Below are 12,494 nucleotides of genomic sequence, written 5' to 3'. Positions count from 1 at the left end.
CTTAATTATAATTTTAAATGACAAGACTACTTGTAGGTGTGTTTCCAAAGTAGGGGAGTTAATCTGAAATAATAAAATATCCACAATTATTAATATGTAAAACATTTCGATAATTTAGTTTTGAATATGAAATGCTATTTTATTTCCTACCCCATTTTTAAAGCTATAACAAAAAATAAATAAATTTTTCTATGTTGAGTTAAAATTAACAAGCATTTATATTAGTGCCTCATGCCTAAAATTGAAGAAAACACCCCTTTCCCACCTCAATTAATTTTTTTAGCCTAAACTACGTTAGCCCAGAATGACTATTAGTTTCGTTTTGGCATTTTGTGGCATTTCACTTTTCAAATTGTTGCCACCAAATATTATCACCCTGTATTATATTTAAAGAAAATATAATGAAGAATCTGCATAAATGTGTGTATGTTTCTCGCACTGTGATAAAACAAAGGTACCTAGAGCCATCAAATTTTGAATAACGTATGTCTCCACGGGAATATGGTTATCTGGAAGCCCAAATTTGGAATTTAGAAGAATTTGTTTTATTATCTCTTTCATAATTTGTAAAACTTTAATGAAATTTTGATTAACAAACTCAACGATTTCAAAGCAAGCAATGGCAGCACTGTACGAAACAAAAACATTTTTATCTCCAACGCGCGAGACTGTGTATCGGAAATTGTAAAGATATGCTGTTTTTAAATTATTTTGCGATATTCCTGCTGAATTGAAATTTATGATTTAAGTCCGAAGAACATGATATTTAGTAAATAAAGGTAGCAAACAAAACGTTACAAAAAGCCCTTTGTGCGTAATTGTAAAATCTGAAAACTTTCAGATTTATTATTATTATTATTATTATTATTATTATTATTATTATTATTATTATTATTATTGTTATTATTATTATTATTATTATTATTATTATTATTATTATTATTATTATTATTATTATTATTGCTAAACATAATTTCGCATTTATAACATTACTATACATTTTTGTGGTAAGAGTGTTGTACAAAAGTTTGCTCTAAAAATGGAGAAAATACACGTAAAGTAATGGATCCTTTCATAGAAAAGTAGTTTTCTTTTTATTTCTCAAAAAAAAAATATATATTATACACTAGCGAAGAGTCTTCTTTGGTTCTTAGAATGAAAACAGTCTGACTTTCTCTGAAGTCCCAGATGGCATCACAGGCACAAAGTCATTTTATTTTCTTTGCATAGTATATTGGATTTGTGGCTCCAGTTTCAAAACGGATTCGGATTCCCTTTACCAAGGCATATGCATTTCATTCTCGTTTCGTAGAAGTAATGGTTATTTCCTTCTGCATCTAAGATTTTACCCAAACCAGAAAATCACAATGCGTCTAGGTCACAGAACGCTAATTTTACGGTGCTGGTCTCTCACAATGAAACTCTTCTATAAAATTATAAATTAAAGAGTATTAAATTTCTCTATCCAACTAATATTTGACAAACTTCATTCGTTGTTATTTATTGTTAATTATTTTAATTACACATAAATATAGCTAATGTTTTTCTTAAACAAAACAAGTTATACTCTTAGCTATTGTTAAAATGTGCACATTTGGAAAAACTGAGTAACAGTATTATGATAAATTGAATATTTGCCTTAGTAATCATTTTGCTTTCATAAATAGCCGACTAGATCATTGTATCACAAAATATGATATGTCTTATACTCTCTGTTAAGGAAAAAAAAGAGCTATCATTTTGAAATATTTTGAAACCTTACTTTGGCCAATAAGACTTGCAATAAATATAGGTTTACATGCAAAAGTCTCCTCTATCAGTCATTTTAAAGGAGATATTCAATAATTAAGTTTCATTTTAAATCATTAACTATCATTCACTAATTAATATATGACAAGATGAGTAGTTTTACATAAATATTGTATCCTGATTTAAATAAGCTTCTTACAAAAAGTAAAATTTAGTTTGTTACATGAAGAGGATGCTGTATCTATGTGTATCTATGTATCTATGCATGCAGAGGATGCTGTATGTAACACTCAGACTGCAAGTTAAATTTAACCGTAAATTAAAAATTATAGTTGTGATCTCATTTAGGTTATTGTCAACTTCATTTTGACTAAATAAAAGTTTGAAATACTAGTTATAAAATAGACATCAAAGCACCACCAACAAAGCTAAGAAATTTTATGAAAGCAATAACTATTATCCATCTCCATTTGTACCCGAAATAAATAATCCCATTCAATGCAGTTATTCACAGCGAAATTTACTTTTATCTACTTCTAAAATGAGATAATAAATGAATGATATGAATCCGTTGTAACTTGGAAAACCCAGTTAAAATGAAAAACGAACCTCACCTAAGTTTTCCATTTCAATTCGCTTCTCCTCAACCAAAATGGTAAGTCATTCCACCTCCTTGTTGACCACCACCTCCTTGATGACCCATGTTTCCGCCACCTCCCGTTTGCCCACCCATATTACCTCCACCTCCACCCGCATTTCCAGCTCCATCAGCCCCGCCGAATCCGAATCCGTTTTCAAGTTGCACACCAAAGAAAACTTTTTTCTTAAGATCTACTTTCGGGTTGGGTAACAAGCGCCTTAGAATTCCTAATGGTGATAAAGGAAGACCTTGCCCTAAAGTGATAGATATGCCACTAGGAGCTTGCGTTGTCATCATTCCCCCACCTTGTTGAGCGGGCATCATACCACCTCCTTGTGATTGCTGGGGCATATTACAACATGGTTTCTGGTTACTGTACTGCTGTTGCTGATTGTTGAATTGTTGCACAGGCCAATTTTGAAAATCATTAGACTGGTCGTAATAGCCATTGCGTGGTACAGCTGTAACCTGTACAAGAAGAACACACAAATGTTAATTTACAATGCCATGAATCGATAAAGTATGTTTAAAGCAATAACCATGGTTTATATCACAATTTCGTAGCTAAGAGACTTGTTCAAACAAACGTCAAAGGAAATACTTTTATACATCTTTTGTCAGAAAATTTACAGGGCAATTTTTATTTCTGAGTTTGCAGTATTAAAAAGAATGGTTAGGAACAAATGTTATGTTTATGTTACCTGGTATGTATTCTTATTTTACATGACCTTAGCCATGTTTCCGCCCAAACTGACTAGACGGCAGGGCTGTGTTTAGCAACACGCTGTTCGGATTGTTGTCGCATTCATTAAGGTGACACAATGGATGCTGGTTGTCAGCAAAAAGTGAACATTAAGCTCTGTGTTAAGCTCGGGAAACCCCCCTAGTGAAAAGTGGAATATGATTAAGCAAGCATATGCAGGCGAGACACTTTTAAAAAAAAACTTGTTTTCGAGTGGCGGAAAAGGTTTCGTGAGGGCAGAGATTTAGTTGAAGACGAACGCAGAGCTGATACCGATGTGTACAGCGTGCAAGGCAGTTATTACAAGAAGACCGTCTTATAATTGTGCGCATGCTATTAGAAGAACTAAATTGAAATCGTAATACGTGTCAGAAGGTTTTAAGCGAAGATTTAGGGAAACGGAAACTTAATGCAAGAATCCTCCTTCACTCACAACAGATGAACAGAAAGAGGAAAAACGAAGAATTTCTGTTGAACTATTGGATAGAGCCAGACGTGATGCCACATTTGTGTCAAAGATTATTGTGATTTTTTTCTTTTTTCTGTGAGTGAAAAGGTGACTGAAGGAAAAGCTTGGTCAAGATTATTGCAGACATCCAACGGGTTGTGACAAATGAGCTTGCAAGCATAGCAATTGAAGATTTCCCTGCTTGCTTCCAAGACCTGCAGAAATGTTGGCAGTTGTGCATAAATAGCCAAGGGAACTACTTTTGATAGCAGCTACAATCATTACTTGGTAAGTGCAATTTTCTACTTTTATGGCGTTGGTCCTAGAATATTTCTGACAAAGTATGTATATAAATCCCATGTAAACGAATTTTAAATAATTTTATAGTATTTGTAAAACTGTGAGAAAAAAAGTATATTCTAAATTCACATAATAAATATAAACAAATATTAGGTGATTTGGAAGATAAATTATAGTATTTATAGGAATAATTTATATGCATGTAATTTATACGAATAAATGTTATTTTATTCATTCAAATAATTAACACTTAGCTAATTAACACTTAGCTAGAAAATTGAAGGCTCATTATAGAAATTGAAGGATCATTATAGAAAAATATAGATAATTTTCTATAATGATCACAGATTATTAATGACTGTAAATAATCTTTTTTGAAGCTCAGACAGTTTTAAATGTCTGTAAAATCTTTTCTGAGTAAATTAGTTTAAGCTTTCAAATTAAAATATTTAAAAGCTCTAGATGTACCTCTGAAGCATATAATTTAAACTAGTAACAACTACGCAAATTTAATATTGCTAAATGTTTTAAATATGAGCATTTTATTTAACATTTATTGCTATCAAATGATAATTTCTTTCCAGTTTTGAGTAAAAAATGAATGATTTTAGAGTTTTTAAACATAATTTTTATTAGATTTGAATATGCATAATTCATTCCACTAATGGAATAAGTTCAGGATTTCCTATGTCATAATATATTTAATAAGAAGAAAATTAAAGAGAGTTACATGAACCTATCAGCTTGAAACGCAGTAAGGAATTAATGGAATAAATGCACAGATGACTAAATTATTACGAATCCTGCAGCAGAATTATAAATATAACTTTGCAAAAAAAGATGGCGTTCAAACAAATTCTTTGCATTCGGTCAAGATAAAAAGGAATTTATAGATTCTTGGCAGTATAATTGAGTATAAAAAAGGAATTCCATTGAGTATTGAATATTAATTCAGAAGACAAACAACAAAAATCAGCGTTATATTTAAAAAATTACAATTTGTATAGCGAAGAAGCGATATCTCTCAGTGCAACTAAAAATTGGTTTAAGCTATTCAAAGAAGGTCAATCTTAAAGTCAAGGCATTGAACATCTTGTTGAAAGCTAGGAAGAAGTTGTAAAGACCAACGGAGAACACATTATTAATCGATTTGTCGTTCATTTCCTGTTTATTTTAGGAAAAGCCTAAACTTTAAAAAATAAAAATAAAAACCAGAACTTATGGACCAACCCAATAATAAACTGCGGATACAATAATTTTATATAATTGTAATTAAGAGTTAAGTACATATAACAGAAATAAAACTATCCAATGTAACTATTAAAGTAATGCCACATATTCTTTATCTTAAATCACTAATTATTCAAAAACGGGAAGTTTCTATCAGTTATCGGTTTAATTATTAAAAATAATTAAATAAAATGAATGGTGTTCATCTTCTTAATCCTTTCCCAAGATAATGTATTAAGTATCCAAAACAAAATTTTATAAAATGTTTATTTCATCATTTGAAACTTATAATTATCAGTCACTATTAAAACCTTTCTTCCCTCAACAAAAACACTTCTTTCTTTTATTTACATTTATGCATGTAATTAATACTTTCATCGTTAGTCATTCATTTACTCATAATGCTTATAATTCTTACTGTAGAAGAATTGAGAAAGAAATGTGCTCTAAAACACCTAAAAGGCCAAATAACGTATTCCTTTAATAACACGAAGGAAACATTTAGAAATCTTTGTAAAAATGTTTTCCCTAAAAACATTAAATTATCTGATTTTACGCTTCCCTTTCTTTCTTTATAAACAAATGGCACAAAAGGCCATTAATGCCTAAAATTACTTTACTAATTTCACTAATAACCATGTATTGTGTGCAAGTATTCCAGGATTTATATGCATTCATTATGCTTTTTGATTTGTTCTGCTTCAAGGAAAGAGATTAAAATCATGAAAATATATATTAATTATTAATACGTTCTTAACAGTTAAATGTACTAATTATTTTTATCATAACAACATGAATTACTGCAATTGAAGCCAAGAAGAAACTGAATGAGTAAAGTTTTTATGTTGTCCTATTTCCTTTCTTGAGGTCCGCCATTATAATTCGTTCAACTCTCAAAAATTGCGGTAGTTATGCCAGAGTAAATATTTTGAGTTATGCAGGGAAAGCAGATTGTGAGATTAGTACCTGTTCAAGAATGTCCTCCTCACGGCTAGGAGCTGTTTTACCTCTGTTCCTTTCCTTATTGCATCTTCGAAATCCTTTTTATAGTTTATGTGTTTGGAAATTTAAATTTGAGAGATAATATCCTTCCAAATGTCTAATTTACGACTTGCAATTAGCCTCCCAAAGGGGATAGTGGTTAGTGACTCTGCCGTACCGAAGAGCCTGGGTTTGAATCCCGGAGAAGACATGAGTGTTTGCAAATGTATAATGTCTTTGTAGCATGGGGCACTCTGAATGCGCTGCGAGTTTAAAGTCCTCTCGAGAGGTTAATGGTAGAAGATTAAAGCTGGAAGACCTTCGGACCCGTCCCGTAGGGTAATCTATCTCGAAACTGGGCACGTAACTGAGCTGAAGTAGGGCTGTCACCTATATGATAGTCAAGACTTGCCAAAGACTTGCATATGGCTCCTTTCCACAATGAATGTCGTGGGCTTGTGTTGACCTTTATCAGAGAAGTGTGATTGGTAACTAACGACAACAGCAGTGATTTACAATTATGCTTGTAAACTGTTATTAGTTTAAGCCAAATGTGTATTTCTCATAAGTTAGCGAAAATTTCAAGTTTTCTATTGCATGTTATTTTATGTTCGACCATAAGTAGCACTTGTTGTTTTTGGAAAATATTTGTTTTTGTTTTGTTTTTTACGCAGGTAATAACTCTCCTTGACGCTTTAGTAGTCTAAGTTCTACTGTCCAGTACAGTGTTATCTGAGAAGAAGAAAATCAAGTTAAAAGCTATGGGTACTCTTAGGAATTCACCTTTTCTGTACCTAGTTTAGAGCATTCTTCGAGAGAAAGCACGCCAATGTCACCAAACAAAACCTCAGACAATAATAAATAAACTGTTATGTTCAATTTTGGTTAAAATATATTATAATTTAGATACTATGATTGTGCATAAATGTAATGAAATGCGTTGTTTTTATTACTTATTTTCTTCAACAAAACGGGATAAACTCAGATGTTACAGAACAATTTGTTTTGGCAGAATGAACTACACTACTTTGCTTTTAATAAATTTCTAAGAAATTTTTGCCACACATGAAAGTATAAGGCATATAATGGTTTCATTTATTCTATCATTTTTATCACTATTCATGTTTTAACTCCTTATTCAAAAATCAATAATTCATATTTTACTGCTGATCAAAACTTTAATTTCACATGAATGTGCTTTGATGTGAGGGTATTTCTCTTCGGTATGCATCTTGTTATAAAAATAGTAATTAACACATTTAACTGTTAGAGTCATATTATAATTATTACATGATTAAATATATTTTTAGAATATTAATCCCCTTTTTTAGATTACACGAATGGAATGGATCTGAAAGTCTGTAGTCACAGAATATTTCAAACAAATCCAGAGAGTACATTTTTTTTTACTTCAGCTACAGAAATCTATGATAAATACTGGCAGCAAATTTATTTTGATTACATGCTATCCTCTCAGTGCAGTAAACTGTTTTTATGTTTTTGAAAAAAGCTTCAATTCTTATTTCGAAGTTCCAAATACACATTTGATATTACAGATAAAATAGAATAGAACTCATCGCATACAGCCAAAATAATTAGATGTTCATTTGCTTTAGAATGCTAGGTATACCCCGAATTCATTTGAATACGACTGCAGTTAAATTAGGATAGGTTATATGAGATTATTATTAGTTTTACCTGTTTTCTTAGTTGAGTATTATCTGCATATTCATCTTCAATGTCATCCATTTCTTTTCTCATCTTCTTTCTCTTCTTCACACGTTTACGGGTTACTCTGGGACTATAACCATCATCGTCTTCCTCGTCATCCTCAGCATGTGCTTCGTTAGCCGTAGGAGCAAAAACAATAAATTGAGGCGTTCCTTTACCTATTAAAAATGCAATTTAAAGTAAGAAATGGTAAAAACCCATACTCAATGTATGCATGTTGATGATTATTTTGATTAAGATGTAATAAAAAGTATTCAAGATATGAATACTCGACATATGCATTAATTATTCTTTTTGATTTATTCTTCTTCAAGAAAAGTGATTAAAATCAAGGAAATATATATTACTTATTAGTAAGTTCTTAACAGTTAAATTAATTATTTTTATCATAACAACATGAATTATTGCCATCGAAGCCAAGAAGAAACTTTTGAAAGAGTAAAGGTTTTACACTTTCCTATTTTCTTTCTTGAGGTCCACCATTATAATTCGTTCAACTCTTAAAATTTGCGCTAAATAGTGTTAAAGTAAAGTATTACCCCATATAGCCCTACTTGATGTAGAAAAAAAGAAAGCTATTCATTTAACCGCTAAACTCGCTTAAGTTAACATGCCAAATCACGTATGTTGAAAATTTTTCTGTATTAATTAGCATTAATAAAGATTTTTTTAATTCTTTGGTACAGTCCGCAATTACTTTTCAAGTATAAAGGCTGTTCCCACATTTTTCAACGATTTTGCTTTGCTGTAAAAAAAAAAAAAAAAAAAAAAAAAAAAACTGAAATATTTCAGATTTTAAAATTACGTCCAAAGGGACTTTTTTTAACGTTTTGTGTGTTACCTTTAATTATTAAATATCACGTTCTTTGCACTTAAACAATAAAATTTAGTTTAATAACAATGTCACAAAATAAATTTAAAATGAGCCTATCTTTAGAATTTCGTTACACAGTTCAACGCTCTGGAGATAAAAAGGTATTTTTTTTTTTTTTTTTCAAAAATTAGAGTTTTGCACTGCTCGCTTTTAAATCGTTGAGTTTGTTACTCAAAAATTCGTTAAAGTTTTACAAAACAAATTCCAAATTTCAAATTTGGGATTTCAGATGCCCATATCCGTAGTAAGATTACATCATTCAAAATTGGATGGCTCTAGATACCGTTGTTTTATCACAGTGCGAGAAATATACATACATTTATGTAGATTTTTCATTATTTAATTTCTTCAAATATAATGCAGGACTCTAACATTTGGTGGCAACAGTTTGAAAAGTGAACCGACATCTATAGGAGTCCGACGCAAAATGTCAAAACGAAAGTAATAGTCGTTCGGGACTCAAATTCCTTTGGACTAAAAACAATTTCCGCTTGAAATTCTTTTTACATCAACTATATTTTTGAAAGTATAAATTATCATCCGCTACTTGACAATTTTGTTTTCATGCAAAATGTCGCTTTCAAAGAAGCAATGAATGGGAGGCTATGTTTGTGTTCTTTCCAAAGAAAATTATTCGCAACCAGTTTATAGACACGTGAGTGAAAGCCGTGGTTTTTCGATATCTAAAGCTAAAAGAAGTCAAAAAAAAAAAAAAAAAAAAAAAAAAAAAAAAAAAAAGCCAACATTTAGCTACATGTGGAAGCATTGTTCCAAATACATACCTGAGAAAACAAATAGAATGTTTCGTATGTTGCAAAAGTAAGATATTTAATGTTAAAAGTATATCCGCCAAGTTAAAGGACAGTTGCAAAATCATTAAAATGCTCAGTGTCATGTAACTGTAAACAAAGTGATTAATACTGATTATAATCTTAAAAAGGCGAAGAAACGTGATGTGGACCGTACCTCTTCATGACATATCACGAAATGCAGAACTCGCTGCAGAATTCTTTATGAGAAGCATTTATCAGGACAAAAATGGAAAAATGTTGTCACAATAGATGAATTTTGGGTGTACTTTAATGATTGTAGTAAGAGAAGATTCACTTATTATCATCAAAGAGGAGAAAAAGTCTTTAAAAGATAGCTCAAGGAATCTAAAGAAAGTTTTTCGGAGGGAATTAAGATCGTTGCTGGTTTTTCATATAACGGCAAATTAAAATAATGAGAGTGGAGAAAAATGCTAGGATCAACTTCACATATTATCAAAAACATATTTTATACCTAATTTTCAAATGTGAAATACCTTCTCTTTACACACAATGTGATCAATCATTAGGACTGCATCAAGACAAAGCAGGCAACAATACATCAAAATCTATGGCTAATTTCTTGGAAAAAAATGTAACAAGAAACGGGTATCAAGGTTCCCTTCACTCATATCCTTACTAAATCTCCTGACCTATCACCAATGCATTTTTGCGCTTTTGGAGTTTTGTTTAATTGTTCCGAATGCCGACGTACAACTCCATAGATTTTAGTAAGCTTTTGGAGATTAATTGCATAAAATACCTCTTTTAAAAAGATTTTAGTGCCTTGGAAATTACAGTGTATAAAGATACCGAAGAATAAGGGTTATTAAATAGATTATTTAAAACACAATTGTTTAAAACATTATTTATTTAAAATTATTTAAAACATTTTGAGTAAAATAATTATGTAATTACAATGAAATCGTCCAAAAAATTCGCTCAATCAAATCGTAGCTTTGTCTAAGAGCTGTCAGAGATGTTAGTTTTCCTTATTCAGATATAATCTGTCAGATATATGAGTGACTGTGAGCTATGTCTCTATCTTTTAAGAACAAAAAAAATGTGCTGACCCTCTTCGTGGAAAAAAAAGTCCCGCGGAGCTCGTGACATGTGTAATTTCCTGTTAGTATATTTCCTGTTTATGAAAAAATATTTCTTCCCTAATTTCATCAGCTTTTGAGTGAATTTAAGCATAACAAAATTTCCTTTGGATATTAGTATAAAAAGTTCATTTTTAATGATCTAGATCAATGAATTCCAGCTTGCAATGCGCTATGGTATATGAGGCGGTCCACGGCAGTAACAATGATTTGATATTACATGCTTCGATTTTTCCCGGATTCTTCCTGACTTTCAGAAATCAAAGTTTATGCGTATTATTATATTAAAATGTATGAGTAGTTACTTCATGCTTGCTAATATTATGATAGTTGTTTCTTGCACTTCCCTTTTATTCCTGTCCTTCCACCATAGCATTGAAGTTTCACTTCAAAACTGTTTCATATCATTTCCGTCACGACTGTTCGATTATTTATTGGCATGAGAATAAAAGAACAGGAATTTCACTTTGCCCTTGCTGTTCAATCTTTAGAAGATTCCGTCTCCGCCACTACACTGCATTTCCTTGAGGTTCTAAGATCATTGTATAATATGAAGCTAGAAAATTCTCAAGTGGAGAATTGCTTTTGTGATCATGAATTTTATTCAGCTACGTTTGAAATTTCGTATTAGAGCTTCAATTTCTTATCTCATGTAGTACATAATATCTCTTAAAAGACATTGAATCACCCGATGCACTAAAGTCAACCATTTTGCAATTGTGCCGCCCGATTGGGATAGTGGTTAGCGAGGTTGACTGCCGCACCGATAGGCCCAGGTTCGAATCCCGGGGAAGACATGGAGGCACTATAGATATGCGGCTGGCCGAAAGCCCTCTTGTGAGGTTGACGGAAGGGGAAGAAGTGCTTTTCTTCAAAATTGGGAGGAGGAACAGAGAAAAGTCGTATACTCTCACCTGTATGGTTCTCAAGGCTATTGCCAGCGAAAGGCGCAAACTTGCACTCCTTACAATGATGAATTTTGTAAGCTTATTCTGATGTTACTGCCGTGAAATAAGTCACAACAACAACAACATTTTTCACTTGTGGAGACTTTGTCTGTGAAAGTTAATGCGAAATATTTTGGTATAAAATAAAACTGAATTTGAAGACATTTTTGAACACCTACGAATCCCAGTACTTATGTCCCAGGGTACGAAATATAAGCACAAAGCTTCTACTGAATTTTTTAATGATGTATAATATTTAACTAATTTTTGTATTTAAAATTAGGCGGACTTCAGCTCTTTGAATAATGCTAATTTCAGAGAAAAGGTTCTCAATTATGGTATGTGTATCATTCACAGATTATATGTGCTACATATAATATATTGTTGCGTTTTTCTTTTCTGACACCAGTTATTACGTTATTTTCTTCCTTCACGTTCGTACGGGGTTCGTAGATTTGGAGTGAATAACGACGACACTGGATGAAGTATCGAAACACACTTTATTTATCAATATTAATCAAGACAGCTCCAAAACACTTTTAAAGTCGTCGAAGATCTACTATAAACACGCTGGAACAATCAGCGACACAGCCTTCACACTGTCAGGCAATAACGGTGGAAACAGCTTCCTGCAAAGCACCCGACTCTGCTTTCCGGAGTACAGCTTCCGACTCTGCTTGGTTGTTCTCGGAATTCCACGTAATCTCGAGACTCTCCACGCGATGCACTCGACGATACAGAAGAGCATAGTTCTCGACTCAGCACAGTCTAAGACAAAACTCGACGATGCACTAAAAGACTCTCTCGATGCACTCGACGACCAACTTGGCGCTAAACTTCGAGACACTCGCTCAATGACTGACTATCGGCTCGCTATACGAGGCATACCTACTAACTGACTGCGGACCAGCAGGGTTTATATAGCTTTCGGCTTGTGTTC

The 12,494-nt window shown here is 32.0% G+C and overlaps 1 protein-coding gene across 1 annotated transcript in view; it reads right to left on the bottom strand.

Annotated features, from left to right (window-relative positions):
• Positions 1–1,067: 1,067 nt before the first annotated feature.
• The window catches only part of LOC118195584 (uncharacterized), a 100,552-nt gene continuing 89,125 nt past the window's right edge, over positions 1,068–12,494 (bottom strand). The window contains exons 4-5 of the mRNA XM_035366921.1: positions 7,789–7,979; positions 1,068–2,857 (exon numbers count right to left, since the gene is read on the bottom strand). Coding sequence (XP_035222812.1) covers positions 2,393–2,857; positions 7,789–7,979 — 656 coding nt within the window. The 3' untranslated portion in view covers positions 1,068–2,392. The remainder of the gene's footprint in view (positions 2,858–7,788; positions 7,980–12,494) is intronic.

The sequence above is a fragment of the Stegodyphus dumicola genome, chromosome 9, assembly GCF_044657685.1.
Source record: "Stegodyphus dumicola isolate Sdum_Otavi_A_Nest chromosome 9, ASM4465768v1".
In the NCBI taxonomy this organism is placed as follows: Eukaryota; Metazoa; Arthropoda; class Arachnida; order Araneae; family Eresidae; genus Stegodyphus; species Stegodyphus dumicola.
The sequence above is the reverse complement of the archived record's forward strand: the minus strand, read 5'-3'. Positions and strand labels throughout refer to the sequence as shown.